This window comes from Puma concolor, chromosome C1 (assembly GCF_028749965.1).
Source record: "Puma concolor isolate L17-30 chromosome C1, mPumCon1.1.hap2, whole genome shotgun sequence".
NCBI classification, from domain to species: domain Eukaryota; kingdom Metazoa; phylum Chordata; class Mammalia; order Carnivora; family Felidae; genus Puma; species Puma concolor.
This window is the reverse complement of record NC_141674.1, coordinates 85,695,804-85,712,616: the sequence shown is the minus strand read 5'-3', so window position 1 is coordinate 85,712,616 and position 16,813 is coordinate 85,695,804. Positions and strand designations below refer to the sequence as shown.

The following is a 16,813-nucleotide window of genomic DNA, read 5'->3' as shown; positions in this document are numbered from 1 at the left end:
AGAGCCTGGAGCCTGCTTCAGATTCTGTGTCTCCCTCTCCCTGTGTATGCTCTGTCTCTTAGAAGTAAAACAAAATTTTAAAATAAGTATGCTTTGCTCCTAATTTCAACTTGGCTAATTAAATACATTGCCAAACAGCCTAAAATTCTTCTTTTTCTTTCTGCCCTCATACATCCTGCAAAAAATAAACACCCAAAAATAAATACCCAAAATAAGCAAGCCCTGAATAAATGGTAGTGGCATCAAAAGATCAGTTAACTGATAAATAATGGAATGAAAGTAAAATATAGTCCTTTAGAAAATATTTTTATTTTCTTGGCACACAGACATAAAAATGACATTTCTTACTAGATGTAGCAGTTGAAGACATATCAGAAATGGATTACAATTCACATAGGTTTTATTGTCCACAGATACGATGACAGGTCTAATGTTTCCTCAACTATCCTTGAAACATTAAATTATCACAGCATACTGGTTCTACTGGCAAACTTACTTCTCATGTTAAAGAGTAAGATTGATCTGGATTAGTGAGGAACCAAGGCATAGAACCATTGCCGAAACATAATATAATGGTACATCATCCAACATCATTCAGGAATGAAGCATTCTATTTAGATGTTCTTTAGTGAAATGACATTTATGCCTCTAAAGTCTAAAACCATTATTTTAACTACCTTTGATAAAATAATGTCTAACATGCCTTCTTAAACTTTAAAAAAGATCATGCAGGTTATCACAATGTTCTTTCCTTAATATTCCTTATTGGAATATCAACCACTTAATTTTCTAGTACAACATGATATCCTTAAAAATTACTGAGGTGGGGAATTGCCTTACAACCCAGTATGGTTATGTTTTAGAAGTTCTCAACTTGTTTATCTATCTATCTATCTATCTATCTATCTATCCATCCATCCATCCTATTTAATTGTCAACTGTTACTTCTTGCTTTTATTAAATACATTGGTTTTCAGTTATTTTTCTTACTATCTTTAATATAGAAGTTAAAGTAGAGCAACATAACTGCATCAACCTTTGATAACTAATGGTTTTCTCTCTCAAGGAATGTCATTCCTTTTAACTGCAAAGCTTAGAGAAAGTTATATATTGAGCAATGAAGAAGGAAGGGAAACTTGGAAATGAATGTATTTATAGACAGTGATCAGATTAATATCACAACTCTCCTTAAATTTCTAGGATTTAATCTGCTTTAGGTTGGGAAACCAAAAAAGCAAGCTAGTTAAAACTATTTCTTTTTATTTTAATTTTTAATGTTTATTTATTTTTGAGAGAGATAGAGAGACAGAGTGTGAGCAGGGGAGGGGCAGAGACAGTGGGAGACACAGAATCCCAAGCAGGCTCCAGGCTCTGAGCTGTCAGCATGGAGTTGGACATGGAGCTTGAACTCCACAAACCGCGAGATCATGACCTGAGCTGAAGTCGGATGTTCAACCAACTGAGCCACCCAGGTGCCCCTAGTTAAAACTATTTCTAAAGTACAGTCCATTTTGAAGAAGACTGTGCAGTATACATTAAGTTACATGAGCTTTTAAGCATGGGTATTTGATATCTTCTGTATTCATATATTTTTACTACCTAAAAGTTTTAGTTTACTTTCTTTTCTTATTTTTATTTCTTAATCATACTTAAGATGGTTGGGTATGTTATCTTTAACTGAGAAAAGTATTATTGTACCATTATTTTATTAGCTATAAATATACCACTGAATAATATTAAATAGTGATGAAAGGATTTTTGCAACTATTTTCTTTCAACTAAAAGTATAATGATCTGATTTAAGTGTTTTCTTGAGACAAAAATAGTAAACAATAAAAAAAACCCATCTAGAGAATAAGTATTATTCAAAAATATTAACTCATATAAATGTTAAAAAACTTTTTTCCTTTTATGACTTTTTGGATTTAAGGTCATGAAAAACTGTTCAAATGATTCTATTGAATTCAAGAGAACTACTAAATTCATATCTATATTTTTATTATACCAAGATTTTTCTCAGTGCTAAACTTGTCAATGTAGGTTTTAGTTAATAGGAAACTAGTATCTGCTATGATCTATCAATACACTTTTGCACACAAACTAAAAATAATTGTTAAGTTTTAGAAAATTAATATAGCATGTTTTTCTTTAAAGTTCTCATAAATATGCCCAACAATGTGCATTTTGAGAATGTGAACCATCTCATAGTAGGAAACTCGTACTCAAGATTAATTTTACAAAACTATTTTTAGGAAATAAATTCTTAAATGCTTGTGTTTTTTCATATATCCTATGCATCATTAACATAAGCAAATTATGGCATTCATTATATTAAAAACATATTAGTATTCTAGTGAAAAAAAACCACACAGTGAACATCTGTGTTCTGAACATCCTTTCTGAACATAACAGTGTAGGTAGACAATTCCATGAGTCAATATTCAGTTAATATTTATCGAATGCAGTGTAGAAGGTGCTAGGAATAATATAGTAAAAGGTGAGAACATTAGTTAACCACAGCATAATCAATATGTATTATTACTGAAGAAAATATATACCACAATTTGAAGATACTTTCCCATTTCTTTCATTATTACATTCTAATACTTCATTTTCACTTATGTACAAGTGGAAGATTACATGACGTTTCTGTTTCAAACTCTGGATTTCAAACTCTTATTTCTAGGCAATTAAGGAATACTTCATGAATTCAAAAGAACATCCCATTGGTAATGATAGTTTTTCTTCCTGATTCAAATCAAAAGCTACCTCTCTGTACATTAAAAACAAAACAAAACAAAAGAAAGGAAAAAGACAAATCACTGTTTTTAAAGTCTTACCTAATTGGGTATCATTATTATATAAATTAGCTTTTTAAAATAACTTCAGCCTGTGCATATAAACCCTTTATATTATATTTGATCTTGCATTCCATAATACAAGTAATTGCATACTTCATACATATCCATGAATCAGCTATAAGTCATAAAGCGTTTCGAGAATAGTAGCAATTGACCAGGCTTGAGTTTCACAGCTGAAAGGACAGTATTGGCCATTCTCATTGGTCAGTTCAGGAAGTCCTTTCCAAGGGGATCTTAAAGAAAGAAAAGACATTTTATGAGATACAATCTAACATATCTTGTCTGGATTAACAAAATAGGCAATAACTTGGTGGTTTTCCTTGCTAGTACAGAAAAACAATCATATATAGTCATTTGCTACAAAATAAAACAGGATATTCTAAAGATCTATGTATAAAGAATTTAGATTAAAATTATTCTTTGATATTTAGTGTTTGGGATTTAAGACCTTCAAACACAAAGGATTCCTTTTATGTATTAAAAACAGGGGGTGCCTGGGTGGCTCAGTTGGTTGAGTGCCTGACTTCGGCTCAGGTCATGATCTCATGGTTGGTGAGTTTGAGCCCCATATGGGGCTCATTGCTGTCAGTGCAGAGCCTGCTTCAGATCCTCTGTACCCCCCTCTCAGCCCCTTTCCCACTCTCTCTCTCTCAAAAATAAACATTAAAAAAAGAAAACAGAAGAAACTATCATTCTAAGCATATACAGAGTGACAAATATCCTCTCAGGTCTAATTTTAGTACTTTCAAATTAAGTTTATGAAATTCAAATTGTAATTATGTAGATTTTGACAAAATTATAAAACTAATATAGAATAATGAAGAAACGCTGAGAGCTATGACTAGGAAAATAGTGCCAATTAAAAACAAATCTGGTGGCACCTGGGTGGCTCAGTCGGTTGAGCATCCAATTCTTGAGTTTGGCTCAGGTCACGATGCCAGAGTTGTGGGATCGAGCCCTGCATCTGGCTTGCACTGAGCAAGGAGCCTGCTTAAGACTGATTCTCTCTCTCCCTCTGCCCCTCTCCCCTGCTTGCATTCTCTCTCTCTCAAAAAAAAAAAAAAAAAAAAAAAACCAATATGAATTTCTATACTAATCTCTCATTCTACTGAATAATACAGTTAGTATTTATTATGTTCTAATCCTAAGTGACTTATGTACATTATCTCATTTAATGCTCACAGCAACCCTGAAAGGCAAGAACCATAATCATCCGTATTCACAGAGCAGGTAAGAGGTTTAGAGAGGTTAACTAATTATCAGGTCTTATTATCAGAACACAGTATTGTTTCCATATCAAGTTTCTTCTTCTTTTTTCTTTTTTTAACTTTATTTATTTATTTAAGTAATCTCTACACCCAACATGGGGCTTGAACTTACAACCTTGAGATCAAGAGCTGCATGGTCTTGGAACTGAGCCAGCCAGGTGCCCCTCAAATTTATTCTCTTTTAAAAAAATGTTTATTTATTTATTTATTTATTGATCGAGAGAGAGAGTGAGAGAAGCAGAGAGGAAAGAGAAAATCCCAAGCAGGCTGCAGCTGTCAGCTCAGAGCCCAACGACGGGGCTTGATCTCATGAACTGTGAGATCATGAACTGAGCAGAAATCAAGACTCAGATGCTCAACTAACTAAGCCACCCAGGTGTCCCTCAGTTTTATTCTTAATTTTAGTGTAATCTCTTAAACATGAAACATAAAGTTAAAAAATCCAGAATTCTGTATTGTTTCATTTTTAAAGTTGGGTTATGGGAATGTGTTTGTTTCACCATTATAACATTGTAACTCATGGCTGTGTGAAGAGTGTATGTTACATTATACTCTTCTGTAGGCATTAAATTTTTCATAAGTATGGAAACATAATTCCCTTAAGTAAATATGGAGACAGTTTGGATAATAACTAATAATAATAACACCAGCTATGTACCATATTTAAAAAGCCATCACAGAGAAGTACAAAATATAGAAACTTGCTTCCAAGTGTTCAAGTTTCTTCCGAGCAAAATGCCAAATTACTGAAGTTAGGTACCAGGGTATCTGTAATAGGCTGAACTGTGTCCTCCTCAAAATTCATATGTTGAAGTCCCAACCCTCAGTACCTTAGAATGTAAACTTATTTGGACATGGGGTTCTTACAGATGTAATTAGTTAAGATGAGGTCACACTGGAATAGGATGGGCCCCCAATCCAATTTGACTGGTGTCCTTAGAGAAATTTGGACCAAGCGATGCACACAGAGAGAAAGTCATGTGAAGATTGGAGTTATGCTACCACAAGCCAAGGAATTACCAGAAGCTGGGAAAGAGGGCTGGGAGAGATCCTTCCCTAGCATCTTCAGAGGGAGCATGGCCCTAGTAACACCTTGATTTCAAACTTCTGGCCTCTAGAACCGTGAGGCAATAAAGTTCCTTATTTAAGCTTTTCACTTTGTAGTGCTTTGTTATGGCAGAGTCAGCAAACTAATATAGTATTGAAATTAAAACAAGCTAATAGAACCAATAATATACTGCTCACATTGTTATGTGGAGCCAGAACATGGAACATATACATACTGGTATAAAGAAGTCTTCTTTTCCTTCCTTTCTGAAAGAAATTCATTCCTCAAGTCATTAGGTGGGACAAAGGAGGTCAGTGACCACAACTGGGGAGGAGAGGACATAAGGGTAGCGGGAACAGCACAGGGTGGGATGCCAGAGCCTGAAGGGTATGGAGAAGTTCATACCAAGGGTGGGAATGGCCCAGAGCCCAGATGGTGCAAGGGGGGCATCTGCACATAGTGTGGTCTAGTGTGGGATTGTCAGGCCCAAGAAGGACAAAAGGTCACCTATGTCTTGGGGCAAGCAGGGTGAGCCGAGTCCCCATGGTAGTGGATAGCACAGTGTGGAGAGTAGGTTACTCATGGCCCCAAGATCAAGAGTCGCATGCTCTTCTGACTGAGCCGGCTGGGTGCCCCTGGATAGCATAAGGTTTTTTATGAAAAGAAGAAGGCAACAATTTCAAATATTATAGGAATGTCAAAGAAGGGAACTGAAAGGAAGTCATGGGATCTGGGAACCTGAAAGAATCTTGTTGAGTGGCTTCACCAGAGTGGTGAGGGCAAAACAAAAGCCAGACTGAAGGTGGAAAGGGGTCAGAAAGCAAAAGGATTGAGGCTGCTCCTATAGGAAGTGAGCTGAGAAGAAAACAGAATGATAGGACAGGGCTAGAGGCAGGAACAGTATGAAAGCACTTTATTTTAGGATGGGCTGATCTTTCTAGATTAAGAAGGAAGGATCAAGTGGAATACCAAGAAAGGATAATTACTGGAGCAAAGTCAGGACACAGGTGGGAGGGATGGGATCACAGGTAAAGTAGAAAAGTGATCCCTGCAGTGTAAGATACTCTTACTTTTCATGGACAAAAGGGGAAAAAAAAGAGAAAATAGATGCAAACAATGAGAAATACTGTGGCAACAATGAGAAATACTGTGGCAATAACTGGGGCAACAAAGGATAGAATATAAGAATGTTCACATCACACAGATTCAGTCTCCGTTTCTAGATGAGGTACAAGAATTCTGGCAGGATTGGGTTTTCTGTGACTACATCCAAGCTAATAAAAACAAACTGAAAAAAAAGAAAGCTTGACACGACATTCATGGTGATGATGGAAGTCCCTCATGCTCTTGTAATAAAGGAGAGAACATTAATGTTGTTTATGCATAATAATTCTGAGCAATGAGCCGTATATATACAGCCATACCTTGCTTTACTGAGCTTTGCTTTACCGCACTTTGTAGACACTGTTTTTTACAAATTGAAGGTTTGCGGCAACCCAGCATCAAGCAAGTCTACTGGCACCATTTTTTCCAACAGCATTTGCTCACTTGGTATCTGTGTAACATTTCGGTATGTCACACAATATTTCAAACTTATTCATTATTCTTGTATTTGTTATGGTGATCTGTGGTCAGTGATTATGACTTGCTGAAAGCTCACATGATAATCAGCATATTTTAGCAATAAAATATTAAATTTTTTTAACGTTTATTTTTGAGAGTGAGAGAGAGTGGGGGAGGGGCAGAGAGGGAAAGACAGAATCTGAAGCAGGCTCCAGGCTTTGAGTTGTCAGCACAGAGCCTGACACGGGGCTCAAACTCACGAACCGAACTGCGAGATCAGGACCTGAGCCGAAGTCAGATGCTTAACTGACTGAGCCACCCAGGCACCCCAGCAATAAATTTAAAAAAAAAATTTTTTTAAGGTTTATTCATTTCTCAGAGACAGAGAGACAGAGCGTGAGTGAGGGAGGGGCAGAGAGAGACAGAGGGAGACACAGAATCTGAAACACGCTTCAGGCTCTGAGCTGTCAGCACAGATTCCGATGCGGGGCTTGAACTCATGGACTGCAAGATCATGACCTGAGCTGAAGTTGGACGCTTAACCGACTGAGCCACCCAGGTGCCCCAATAAAATATTTTTAACTTAAGGTATGTACATTGTTTTTTTTAGACATTATGTTATTGCATATTTAATGACTACTGTACAGTATAAATGTAACTTTGACATTCACTGGGAAACCCAAAAATTCATTTGACTTCCTTTCTTGTGATTTTTGCTTTATTGAGGTGGTCTGGAACTGAACCCACACCATCTCTGAGGCATGCCTGTATTTAGGTTTAATCTAGAATTTGGGAAATTAAGCTAGCTTTCAACTATCTTTGTATCATCTTATAAAGACACATAACTCTGACACTATTTATCTCCAATAATTCAGACAAAGGAGGTGACAAATGGGTTTGAGATAACAGTCAAAAGACCAACCTTGATACTTTAATTATAATAAGTATAATAAGTATAATAAATATAAAAACATGTTTACTTATTTATCAAGAGAGACAGAAGGAGGGGCAGAGAGAGAAGGAGAGGCAGAGAAAGAGGGAAGAGAGAATCTGTCAGTGCAGAGCCTGACACGGGGCTCGATCCCATGAACCATGAGAGCATGACCTGAGCCAAAATCAAGAGTCAAATGCTTAACCAACTGAGCCACCCAGGTGCCCCTATAATAAAGCATTTCTGAAAATTATTTATTGATATATCTTTATTTTTTTATTTTAAGTTATTCTGATTTTATGTATTTTTTCAAATTATTCTACATTTAAAAAGTTTTAACATACAGTGTTACATTAGTTTCAGGTGTACAACATAATGACCCAGAAATTCTATACATTTCTTGGGTGCTCATGAGGATAAGTGTACTCTAATTCTCTTTATCTATTTCACCCATCCCTCCACCTACCTCCCCTCTGGCAACCACATAAATCTTTAAATCAGCTAACTCAAAATGCCCAGGCTGAGAACTTTTACTTTTTTTATTTATTCTGTTCTAACCATACCCAAAAATATCCACGAAATTTAAAAAATCAGACTATTTGACATGTATAAATCACACAATATCAAGTCTTCAAATCAAAATAATAACAACCTAAAATAATTAAAAGAAGGTGAAATTACATCATTGAATTTGTCATGTTAAATAAGAGTAAAGCTTTCAGATTTCATTGGGGTACCTAGAGTATACAGAAACTAATTCTAGGAGCTGTTATTTACCTAATATCTAATAAATTGACTAAATACTGTTATGGGAATTACATGCTGCCCAACAACTTACCTCTCAAGATGAACATAATGCCGGGAAAGAACATTTTTAACCAAAAACACAGTCTTTGCATTAGCCTCTGGACCCATCAATTTGGAAAAATATAATTTTGCACGAAGAAAATAGCCAACGGGCCATAGCCACTCCTAAAAAAGATGATTTAAAAGTAAAGGAAAAAAAAAAGAGCTGTGAATATTTATAAAGTTATTTGAAAAATAACTTAAGCTGAAAATTCTGAAAAGAGAAATGAAATTCTTACAGGTCCTTGGTGATAATTGAAACCTTTAGCAAGATTGTAGTTGTCATTGTCTAAGGCGTTGTCATAAATACCACAGTAAACCATATCACTGCAAAATTATTGAAATTTAGGTTAGAAAAAGATCAGACATTACATAAGAAAGATTTTTCAATAGCAGAGGTAAAAGAAATAATCAAGTTATTTTGTCTTCCAAATCTATTAACCTTAGATTAGTATATACTGGGCTCAGAATGTCTTTTTTTTACAACTCATTTTAAAAGATTTATTTGTTTGTTTGTTTATTTATTTATTTTTAAGTAAACTCTCTGCTCACCATGGGGCTTGAACTCACAACCCCAAGATCAAGAGTCACATTCTCTACTGATTAAGCCCAGCCAGGCACCCCCAGAATACTTTAATACTGTGTGAGGGAATGATTAACAAATACTTACTGGCTAATACAAAAAAATATAAAGTATTCAGGTATCTTGCCTTCAAGGAGTTAGTCTAACACTAAATATTGGTTAAATTCAATTATTTCACTAAGCTTCTAATACACTTATTATAATTAAAATATATACAAAATAAATGAACAAACATTAAAGAGATTTTATTAAATATAATATAAATATTATATATTGGAAAGATTGTTTAAAAAAATTTTTTTTAACAATTATTTTTTTTAAGAGAGAGAGAGGGGGGGATAGAGCATGAGTGGGGTAAGGGCAGAAAGGGAGGGAGACACAAAATCCGAACCAGGTTCCAAGCTCTGAGCTGTCAGCACGGAGCCCAATGTGGGGCTCGAACTCACAGAGTGAGAGATCATGACCTGAGATGAAGTCTGACACTTAACCGATGAGCCACCCAGGTACCCTGAAAAGATTGTTTTTTAAACTTCTCCAGTAAGTTAAAGTAATTAAAATTAGTACATTATCATTACAAATAGTAATTAAAATTAGTACATTAAAAGTACTAATTAAAAAGTAATTAAATTTAGTACATTAGCATTACAAATAGTAACCAAATGGACACAGAAAATTTATACACAGTTATTTTTTTTTTTTTAATTTTTTTTTTTTTTCAACGTTTATTTATTTTTGGGACAGAGAGAGACAGAGCATGAACGGGGAAGGGGCAGAGAGAGAGGGAGACACAGAATCAGAAACAGGCTCCAGGCTCTGAGCCATCAGCCCAGAGCCCGACGCGGGGCTCGAACTCACGGACCGCGAGATCGTGACCTGGCTGAAGTCGGACGCTTAACCGACTGCGCCACCCAGGCGCCCCTACACAGTTATAAACTAAACAAAGTATTACAAGCTTATTGTGACAAATACAAGATAGTTATCTATACTCAGTTTAATTATTACTTTTCTTATTTTTTTCTTTTAGTGAGAGACAGAACTTGCCACCTGAGTAAGCTTATTTATTTATTTACTTATTTCAAATGAGTAGGCTTTAACTGTGGGTTTTAGTATTGATCATTGGTTTGTAACACGTCTGAAAATGTGGAGAACACTTCAGAATATGGATAAGCATACACACAAAAAGTCTGCATCTCAAGATTGAAATGAGTACATAGTAAATTAGGAAAATTCTACAAAGGTGAGGGTATTATATAGAAATGGAACTCTGTCACCTATTGATATAGAAAGCAAATTAATTTTGGGCATCAAACTTTAAAGGAAAATCGCAGAAGACAAACAGGGAGGTCATTAGAAACTCAAGAAGAAACAAAAGTTGGAAAAGAAAAGAAACGTAAAATGGCATAAACACATAATCATAAAGTAAAAACAAAATCGGTTATTGGTTAAAATAAAAATAGTGGGGTAATTACACAGAAAGGATGGAAATGGTTGGTGGTGAGGATAGAGTTAAATCCTCATCTGTTAACACAAGAAATAACCAAATAGTGTCTAATATTAAAAAAAAAAAAAATCAAGAAACAGGGGCACCTGGGTGGCTCAGTCGGTTAAGCATCCGACTTTGGCTCAGGTCATGATCTTAGAGTTTGTGAGTTCGAGCCCCGTGTTGGGCTCTGTGCTGACAGCTCAGAGCCTGGAGCCTGTTTCAGATGCTGTGTATCTCCATCTCTTGGCCTCTCCCCTGCTCATGTTCTGTGTCTCTCAATAATAAATAAATGTTAAAAAAAAATTTTTTTTTTTTAGGGGCGCCTGGGTGGCGCAGCCGGTTAAGCGTCCGACTTCAGCCAGGTCATGATCTCGCGGTCCGTGAGTTCGAGCCCCGCGTCGGGCTCTGGGCTGATGGCTCAGAGCCTGGAGCCTGTTTCTGATTCTGTGTCTCCCTCTCTGTCTGACCCTCCCCCGTTCATGCTCTGTCTCTCTCTGTCCCAAAAAATAAATAAACGTTGAAAAAAAAAAAAAATTTAAAAAAAAAAAATTTTTTTTTAAATAAAAAAATCAAGAAACAACTGCATACACACATTATTTAGTAATATGGGAGCAGGGATGCCTGGGTGGCTCAGTCGGTTGAATGTCTGACTCCTGATTTCGGATCAGGTCATGATTTTGCAGTTTGTGAGATTGAACCCCGAGTTGGGCTCTGTGCTGACAATGCAGAGCCTGCTTGGGATTCTCTCTCTCTGCCCCTCCACCACTCACACTTGCTCTCTCGCAAAATAAATAAACTAATCAAAAATTAAAAAAAAAAAGAAATATGGAGGGAACTGCTAGGGGTAATAACTTGGAAAATTTTAAAGACTGTCTTTGAGGAGACAATATGTCTATACTTCCAATGTTCACAATAATCATGTATTACTTTTACAATCAGAAAAAGTAAACATTAGGAAATATTCATGTCATATTAGTTTTATAAACATAAAACTTATTGATTATTAAATATAGGACAAGCATTGTGAACACTGATGTTTAATGAAGAAACAGATGGTGTTCTTAAAAACTCAGTTTGAATACAATTTCAGAGTTTACTGACAAGCAAAAAAATTATGGTTGATGCAATATAAACATCAACAACAACATTCTTTTTTTTTTTTTTTTTAACGTTTTTTTTATTTTTGAGAGAGACAGAGACAGAATGCAAGCGGGTTGGGACAGAGAGAGGGTGGCACAGAATCCAAAGCGGGCTCCAGGCTCTGGGCTGTCAGCACAGAGCCTGACGCAGGGCTCGAATTCACAAGCTGTGAGATCATGACCTGAGCCGAAGTCGGATGCTCAACTGACTGAGCCACCCAGGCACCCCAACAACAACATTCTTAATACTTACACTCCAACGTACTTGGGGTTCCAAAGTTTTCATGCCAAGATTAAATATAAATATAATTATATATTAAATATAATATGAATAATATTCTTAATATTTATACTCCAACTTACTCTGGATCCAAAGTTTTCATGCCAAGGGGACCAAGCAATTTTTTTTCTGCAATCTCCAAAGCTTTCCATGCTTTTTCTGCAGTAAAGAGCTCAGGGGCCTAATGAATATCAAAAGTGAATATTCAAACTTTTTAAGATCACAAAAGAATTAGTTTCCACCCACAGTGGAACATAAACTATTCATAAACTCAGAAATGAAAACGGTTTAAAAATACAGTGTGCATCAGAACTCATTTCAAGTGCAGAAGCTTAACTGGATCTAATGCTATGGGGCTGATGTGGGTGCGCTGCTCTTGGCCTTAGAAGTGAGCAAAGCTGTTAGATGTGATTATTTCCTTGTGTCATTTTAAGAAAGTTATGAGCTCCAAAAGGAAGCTGCCTCAGCTACAGTGAAGGCAGAACACACTTAAACCCATCTAATTCATTTTTCAGGATGTTTGCAATAGCTTCCTTTAAGTATATCTGGTAGTCATTTTTTGCTTTTGGGGTCATAGTAAAATACAGAATGACTTACACTCTAACAGCACAAGTAAATGTACTTGTGATATGGAGGAGAGAAAACACTGGTGGCTAAGAATCTGCATTTATTGTAATGGTTAAATGAAATCAAATGCACATTGAGTAGAAGCTATCTTTATGTACCTTTGCATTTTTTATTCTTTTTTTGCAGCTTTTATTCTACTATAATTTATAGTTCCATGTTTAGTGCTTTTTTTGACAAGGTGGAGACAGCTATGTAGTCATGGAAGAACACATACCATCTCTATTTTACTGTTCTTACAGTTTATTTTTAGACTAAGAGGTAAAATAGAGTCTAGAATTCTAGAGTGAATTGCAGCAATACAACAAGGAAACAGAATATGAGTTGAAGCAACTTTCATTAGTTCACCAGTCTAGATCTTTTCAGTTTGTATGCTGAGGCACTCACTGGTCACAGCACAGGTGTGCCCAAATACGGATGCCATCAGCTTTCAAGTTGGGCGGGGCCTGGGGCTAACTGAAGCAGTTGGATCTGGCATGATCAACCTAATCAATTTTGACCAATGTACTGTATAAATATCGTTATTTTCTATGTGTGCTATGATAAGAAAAACATTGGTAAGCACTCCATTAGTCATCATCTATTATTTTCTGTTTTTTGATACCAAATGTCATAGGTTAAGGGTGGTATAAAACTAGCTAGTAAACAATATACTTTTTGGCAACTACATGAATTTGAAAACAAATGGGAATAAAGAACTAAATACACTCTACCACAACGTTTTTGAAATTTGAAAGTAGCAATTCACTTACTACAACCATTGCTATGGTGAAATTAGGCCTGAGCTGATAGTCACACCACGGGCTTGAAGCTCCATAGCTATCTTTGTATATGCCACGTTTGTGAACCAGATTAGGATGCTTTTCGTTAGAATCTGAAGGGTCTTCTGACACATAAAATAGCTTTTCGAAGTTGTCTTGTATTTTTCTGTTCCACTCATCGTATGAGATTGTCACAACCTTTCCTGAAACATGATAAAAGATTTGGCAGTTTTTAAGCATTCAAAGAAATCCATACATTTAGTTACAGCCAAAGAGTAATATTTAGGCAATAAATTACCCACTTCTTACAACTGTCAGGGTCTTTTGAAGGACTCTAGCTTGAAATTAAAATTATCTTTTGTTATATTACCAAAAAGAATTAGACTCCAGTAAATGATTCCTGATTTGTCTTTGTATCACTCTTAACGTGTTTGATAAAGTTACATTTACTGTGCACTTGGAATGAGGCTACTCTGAATTGAGAAGTGCCAGAAGTGTAAATATACACTGGATTTCACAGAAAATACTCTCCCCACAAAAGAATGTAAAATGGCTCATGAATAATTTCATGCTTATTACATGGTGAAATAATATTTAGCACATATTGAGTTAATAATGTATATTATCATAATTAGTTTCACCTGTTTCTTTTTATTTTACTTTAATGTGAGTACTAGAAAATTTAAAATTATATTTCTTTTGGACAGATAGCTCTAGAAAAAGAGATGTAAAGATTTCCTAAGTGTTCACAAAAATGCAACTTGCTTACAGTCACATTAAGGAAAAGAAAGCATAATAAGGCAATTAACCATGATGTTTTTCATATCTCAGTTCAAAGCTGCTATAAAAATATGGTTAGTAACCAGGTTTGTTACAATTTCATAGTAGGAAATTAATGTTCTTTCTTTCCTCTCTTAAGAGTTTTCTAATATTAGTTCATTGAGTCAAATGATGATTATGTAGACTAAGAGTATAGACTGTACATTTGAAGTTTCTTTTTAAATAAAATGCACAGCTTACCATGTCTTCTTATGGTGACTTCATGATAAGGGAAAATTCTTTTTTTGGATAATTCCAGCAACCAACGGACGGTAGATTTACTCAGGCCCACAATTTCCACAGCAGACCCATCTCTAAAATTAAAATAAATTTTACTCTGTGGGTTGGAGTCATTTAAGCACTACTTAAATGGCATTCAATAAATAATTCTGATGAATTATATAATTAATATGTTATAAAAACAACTATGAAAAGCCCCTCACTTTATTGAAATGTATACTGCATACATAAGAAATCTCTCCTCTAATTATTTTGCCATTGCTTACCTACTTAACAATTAAAAAAAGTTCCGTGAAGTGGAATGGTGATTATGGAGTTAAAGAAGATGGCAGCTGGAAAAGGTAGGGAATGCATCAGAGAATATTGAAACAGAGTACCAAAGACAGAAAATATGGGATAGAAGGACTGGAGAAAGCCAGGGAAAGTATACTTAGTAATTTGAAAGTGTGGTTTTTTTTTTTTGTTTTTTGTTTTTTTTTAGAGAGTTAGAGAGAGAGAGAGAGAGAGAAAGCGAGAACAAGTTGGGGAACAGGGCAGAGGGAGGAGGGAGAGAGAGAATCTTAAGCAGGCTCCATGCCCAGCACAGAGCCCGAAGCGGGGCTTTTGACTTTGGGATCATGACCCAAGCTGAAATCAAGAGTTGGATGCTCAACCGACTGAGCCACCCAAGTGCCCCTGAAAGCTCATTTTTAAGGAAAATGAAAGGGAAGTATGAGACCTAATAACGTACCGAAGTAAACATGCTTTAAAAAGAGTTCACGGGGCGCCTGGGTGGCGCAGTCGGTTAAGCGTCCGACTTCAGCCAGGTCACGATCTCGCGGTCCGTGAGTTTGAGCCCCGCGTCAGGCTCTGGGCTGATGGCTCGGAGCCTGGAGCCTGTTTCTGATTCTGTGTCTCCCTCTCTCTCTGCCCCTCCCCCGTTCATGCTCTGTCTCTGTCTGTCCCATAAATAAATAAAAACATTGAAAAAAAAATTAAAAAAAAAAAAAGAGTTCACAAAGCATGTAACAACAGCTATAATTAAATGATTTTTTTCACAGTTCTGACTGAAGATAAAATTTAGAAGAAGAAAAGAGTTTCTCAGACTTGATACTATATTAAGCATTTAAAACCATAAAAAGAAATAATGGGAGAAAAGACAAAAAAATTTAGGAGGATAAAAGGTTCAGAAATTAAAAGTATTTCAAAAAGGACTGGGTAATGGGGTGTTTTCTATATGCATGAAAGATGGGCATAATGAAATGTTTACAATGAAAGCATTTTAGGTTAAGATCTTAACCACAGGGATAAGGAATCATAATAATAATGAATCACTCCTTTGAGGTGCTTGTGGGGAATCACCCCACGAGAACTCCCTGAAAAGAACAGACAGCTTTCCTTGATGACTTGTAACAAGAGAGTTGTGTGTGTGTGCTGTGGGAGAGGAGGGAGTGGATGAAGGGAGGGAGATTTTGACCGATTTAATATGAAGACTTCGTGGTTAATAGAATAAAAGATTCCATAAGTATGTGGTTTTAAAAAGGGTATAATTATATATGCACAATACAAATAAATACTACCTTGGAGTGGCTGGGATTCCTCTGTTTCTGGCTCTGTCACTTTCTCCCATTTTATCCATCCATGTGCCGCAATTTAAGCGATTTCCTCCATAAACAAATCCTGTTTCTTCGTCAACACCTGCGGTTATATTGAAGCCTAGAAAAGCAAAATAAAACATTTATAAAATCTGAAAGGAATACAACAAACTAGGATAACTACTCTGGAGAGCACTGTGCTAATGCCTTAAAAGCTGAAAACATGTATGTTCTACCATAGGGTAGTTTCACTTCTAGACACATACTTTAGAGAAATCTTTACCCATGTGCATATGAAGGTATGCACAAGGATATTCAATGCAACACTGTATTAGCAAGAAAATAAATAACTGCTGAGCAGAGAAGTGAATAAACACTGTGGTTTATTCATACAGTGTAAAACTCTCTATACCATTTCAAATTAATGAACTAGATCTACATGAATCATAATGTGCAAAACCCCAAAACAAAATGATTGAGCAAACAAGTTGCAACAGGATATGCATAAGATACCTTTTCTTAAAAGTTTAAAATATAGACAGTACTAATATATATATTCATATAGGTCTATATGACTATGTCTAATATGATAATATTTAAAACATATAGTTATGTGTATATATTATAGTCTGAATACATATATAATGTATAATATACTGAATACATACTATATAATATACTGAATATATACTACATAATACATATGTAATTTACACATACTCAAACACAAACTCATAAAATTCAAAACATAAATGGAAATAGTAAACCCTGATTCTAGCATAGTCATTAATTA

General features: G+C 35.6%; 1 protein-coding gene across 4 annotated transcripts in view; it reads right to left on the bottom strand.

Moving 5' to 3' along the window:
- Positions 1-290: 290 nt before the first annotated feature.
- The window catches only part of AGL (amylo-alpha-1,6-glucosidase and 4-alpha-glucanotransferase), an 83,588-nt gene continuing 67,065 nt past the window's right edge, over positions 291-16,813 (bottom strand). For all 4 annotated transcript variants that reach the window (XM_086717655.1, XM_086717657.1, XM_086717656.1 and 1 more), the window contains 7 exons: positions 16,006-16,141; positions 14,408-14,520; positions 13,379-13,590; positions 12,086-12,183; positions 8,757-8,844; positions 8,510-8,643; positions 291-3,094 (listed from right to left, as the gene is read on the bottom strand). In XM_086717655.1, the coding sequence (XP_086573781.1) occupies positions 2,977-3,094; positions 8,510-8,643; positions 8,757-8,844; positions 12,086-12,183; positions 13,379-13,590; positions 14,408-14,520; positions 16,006-16,141 (899 nt within the window). In that variant the 3' untranslated portion in view covers positions 291-2,976. The remainder of the gene's footprint in view (positions 3,095-8,509; positions 8,644-8,756; positions 8,845-12,085; positions 12,184-13,378; positions 13,591-14,407; positions 14,521-16,005; positions 16,142-16,813) is intronic.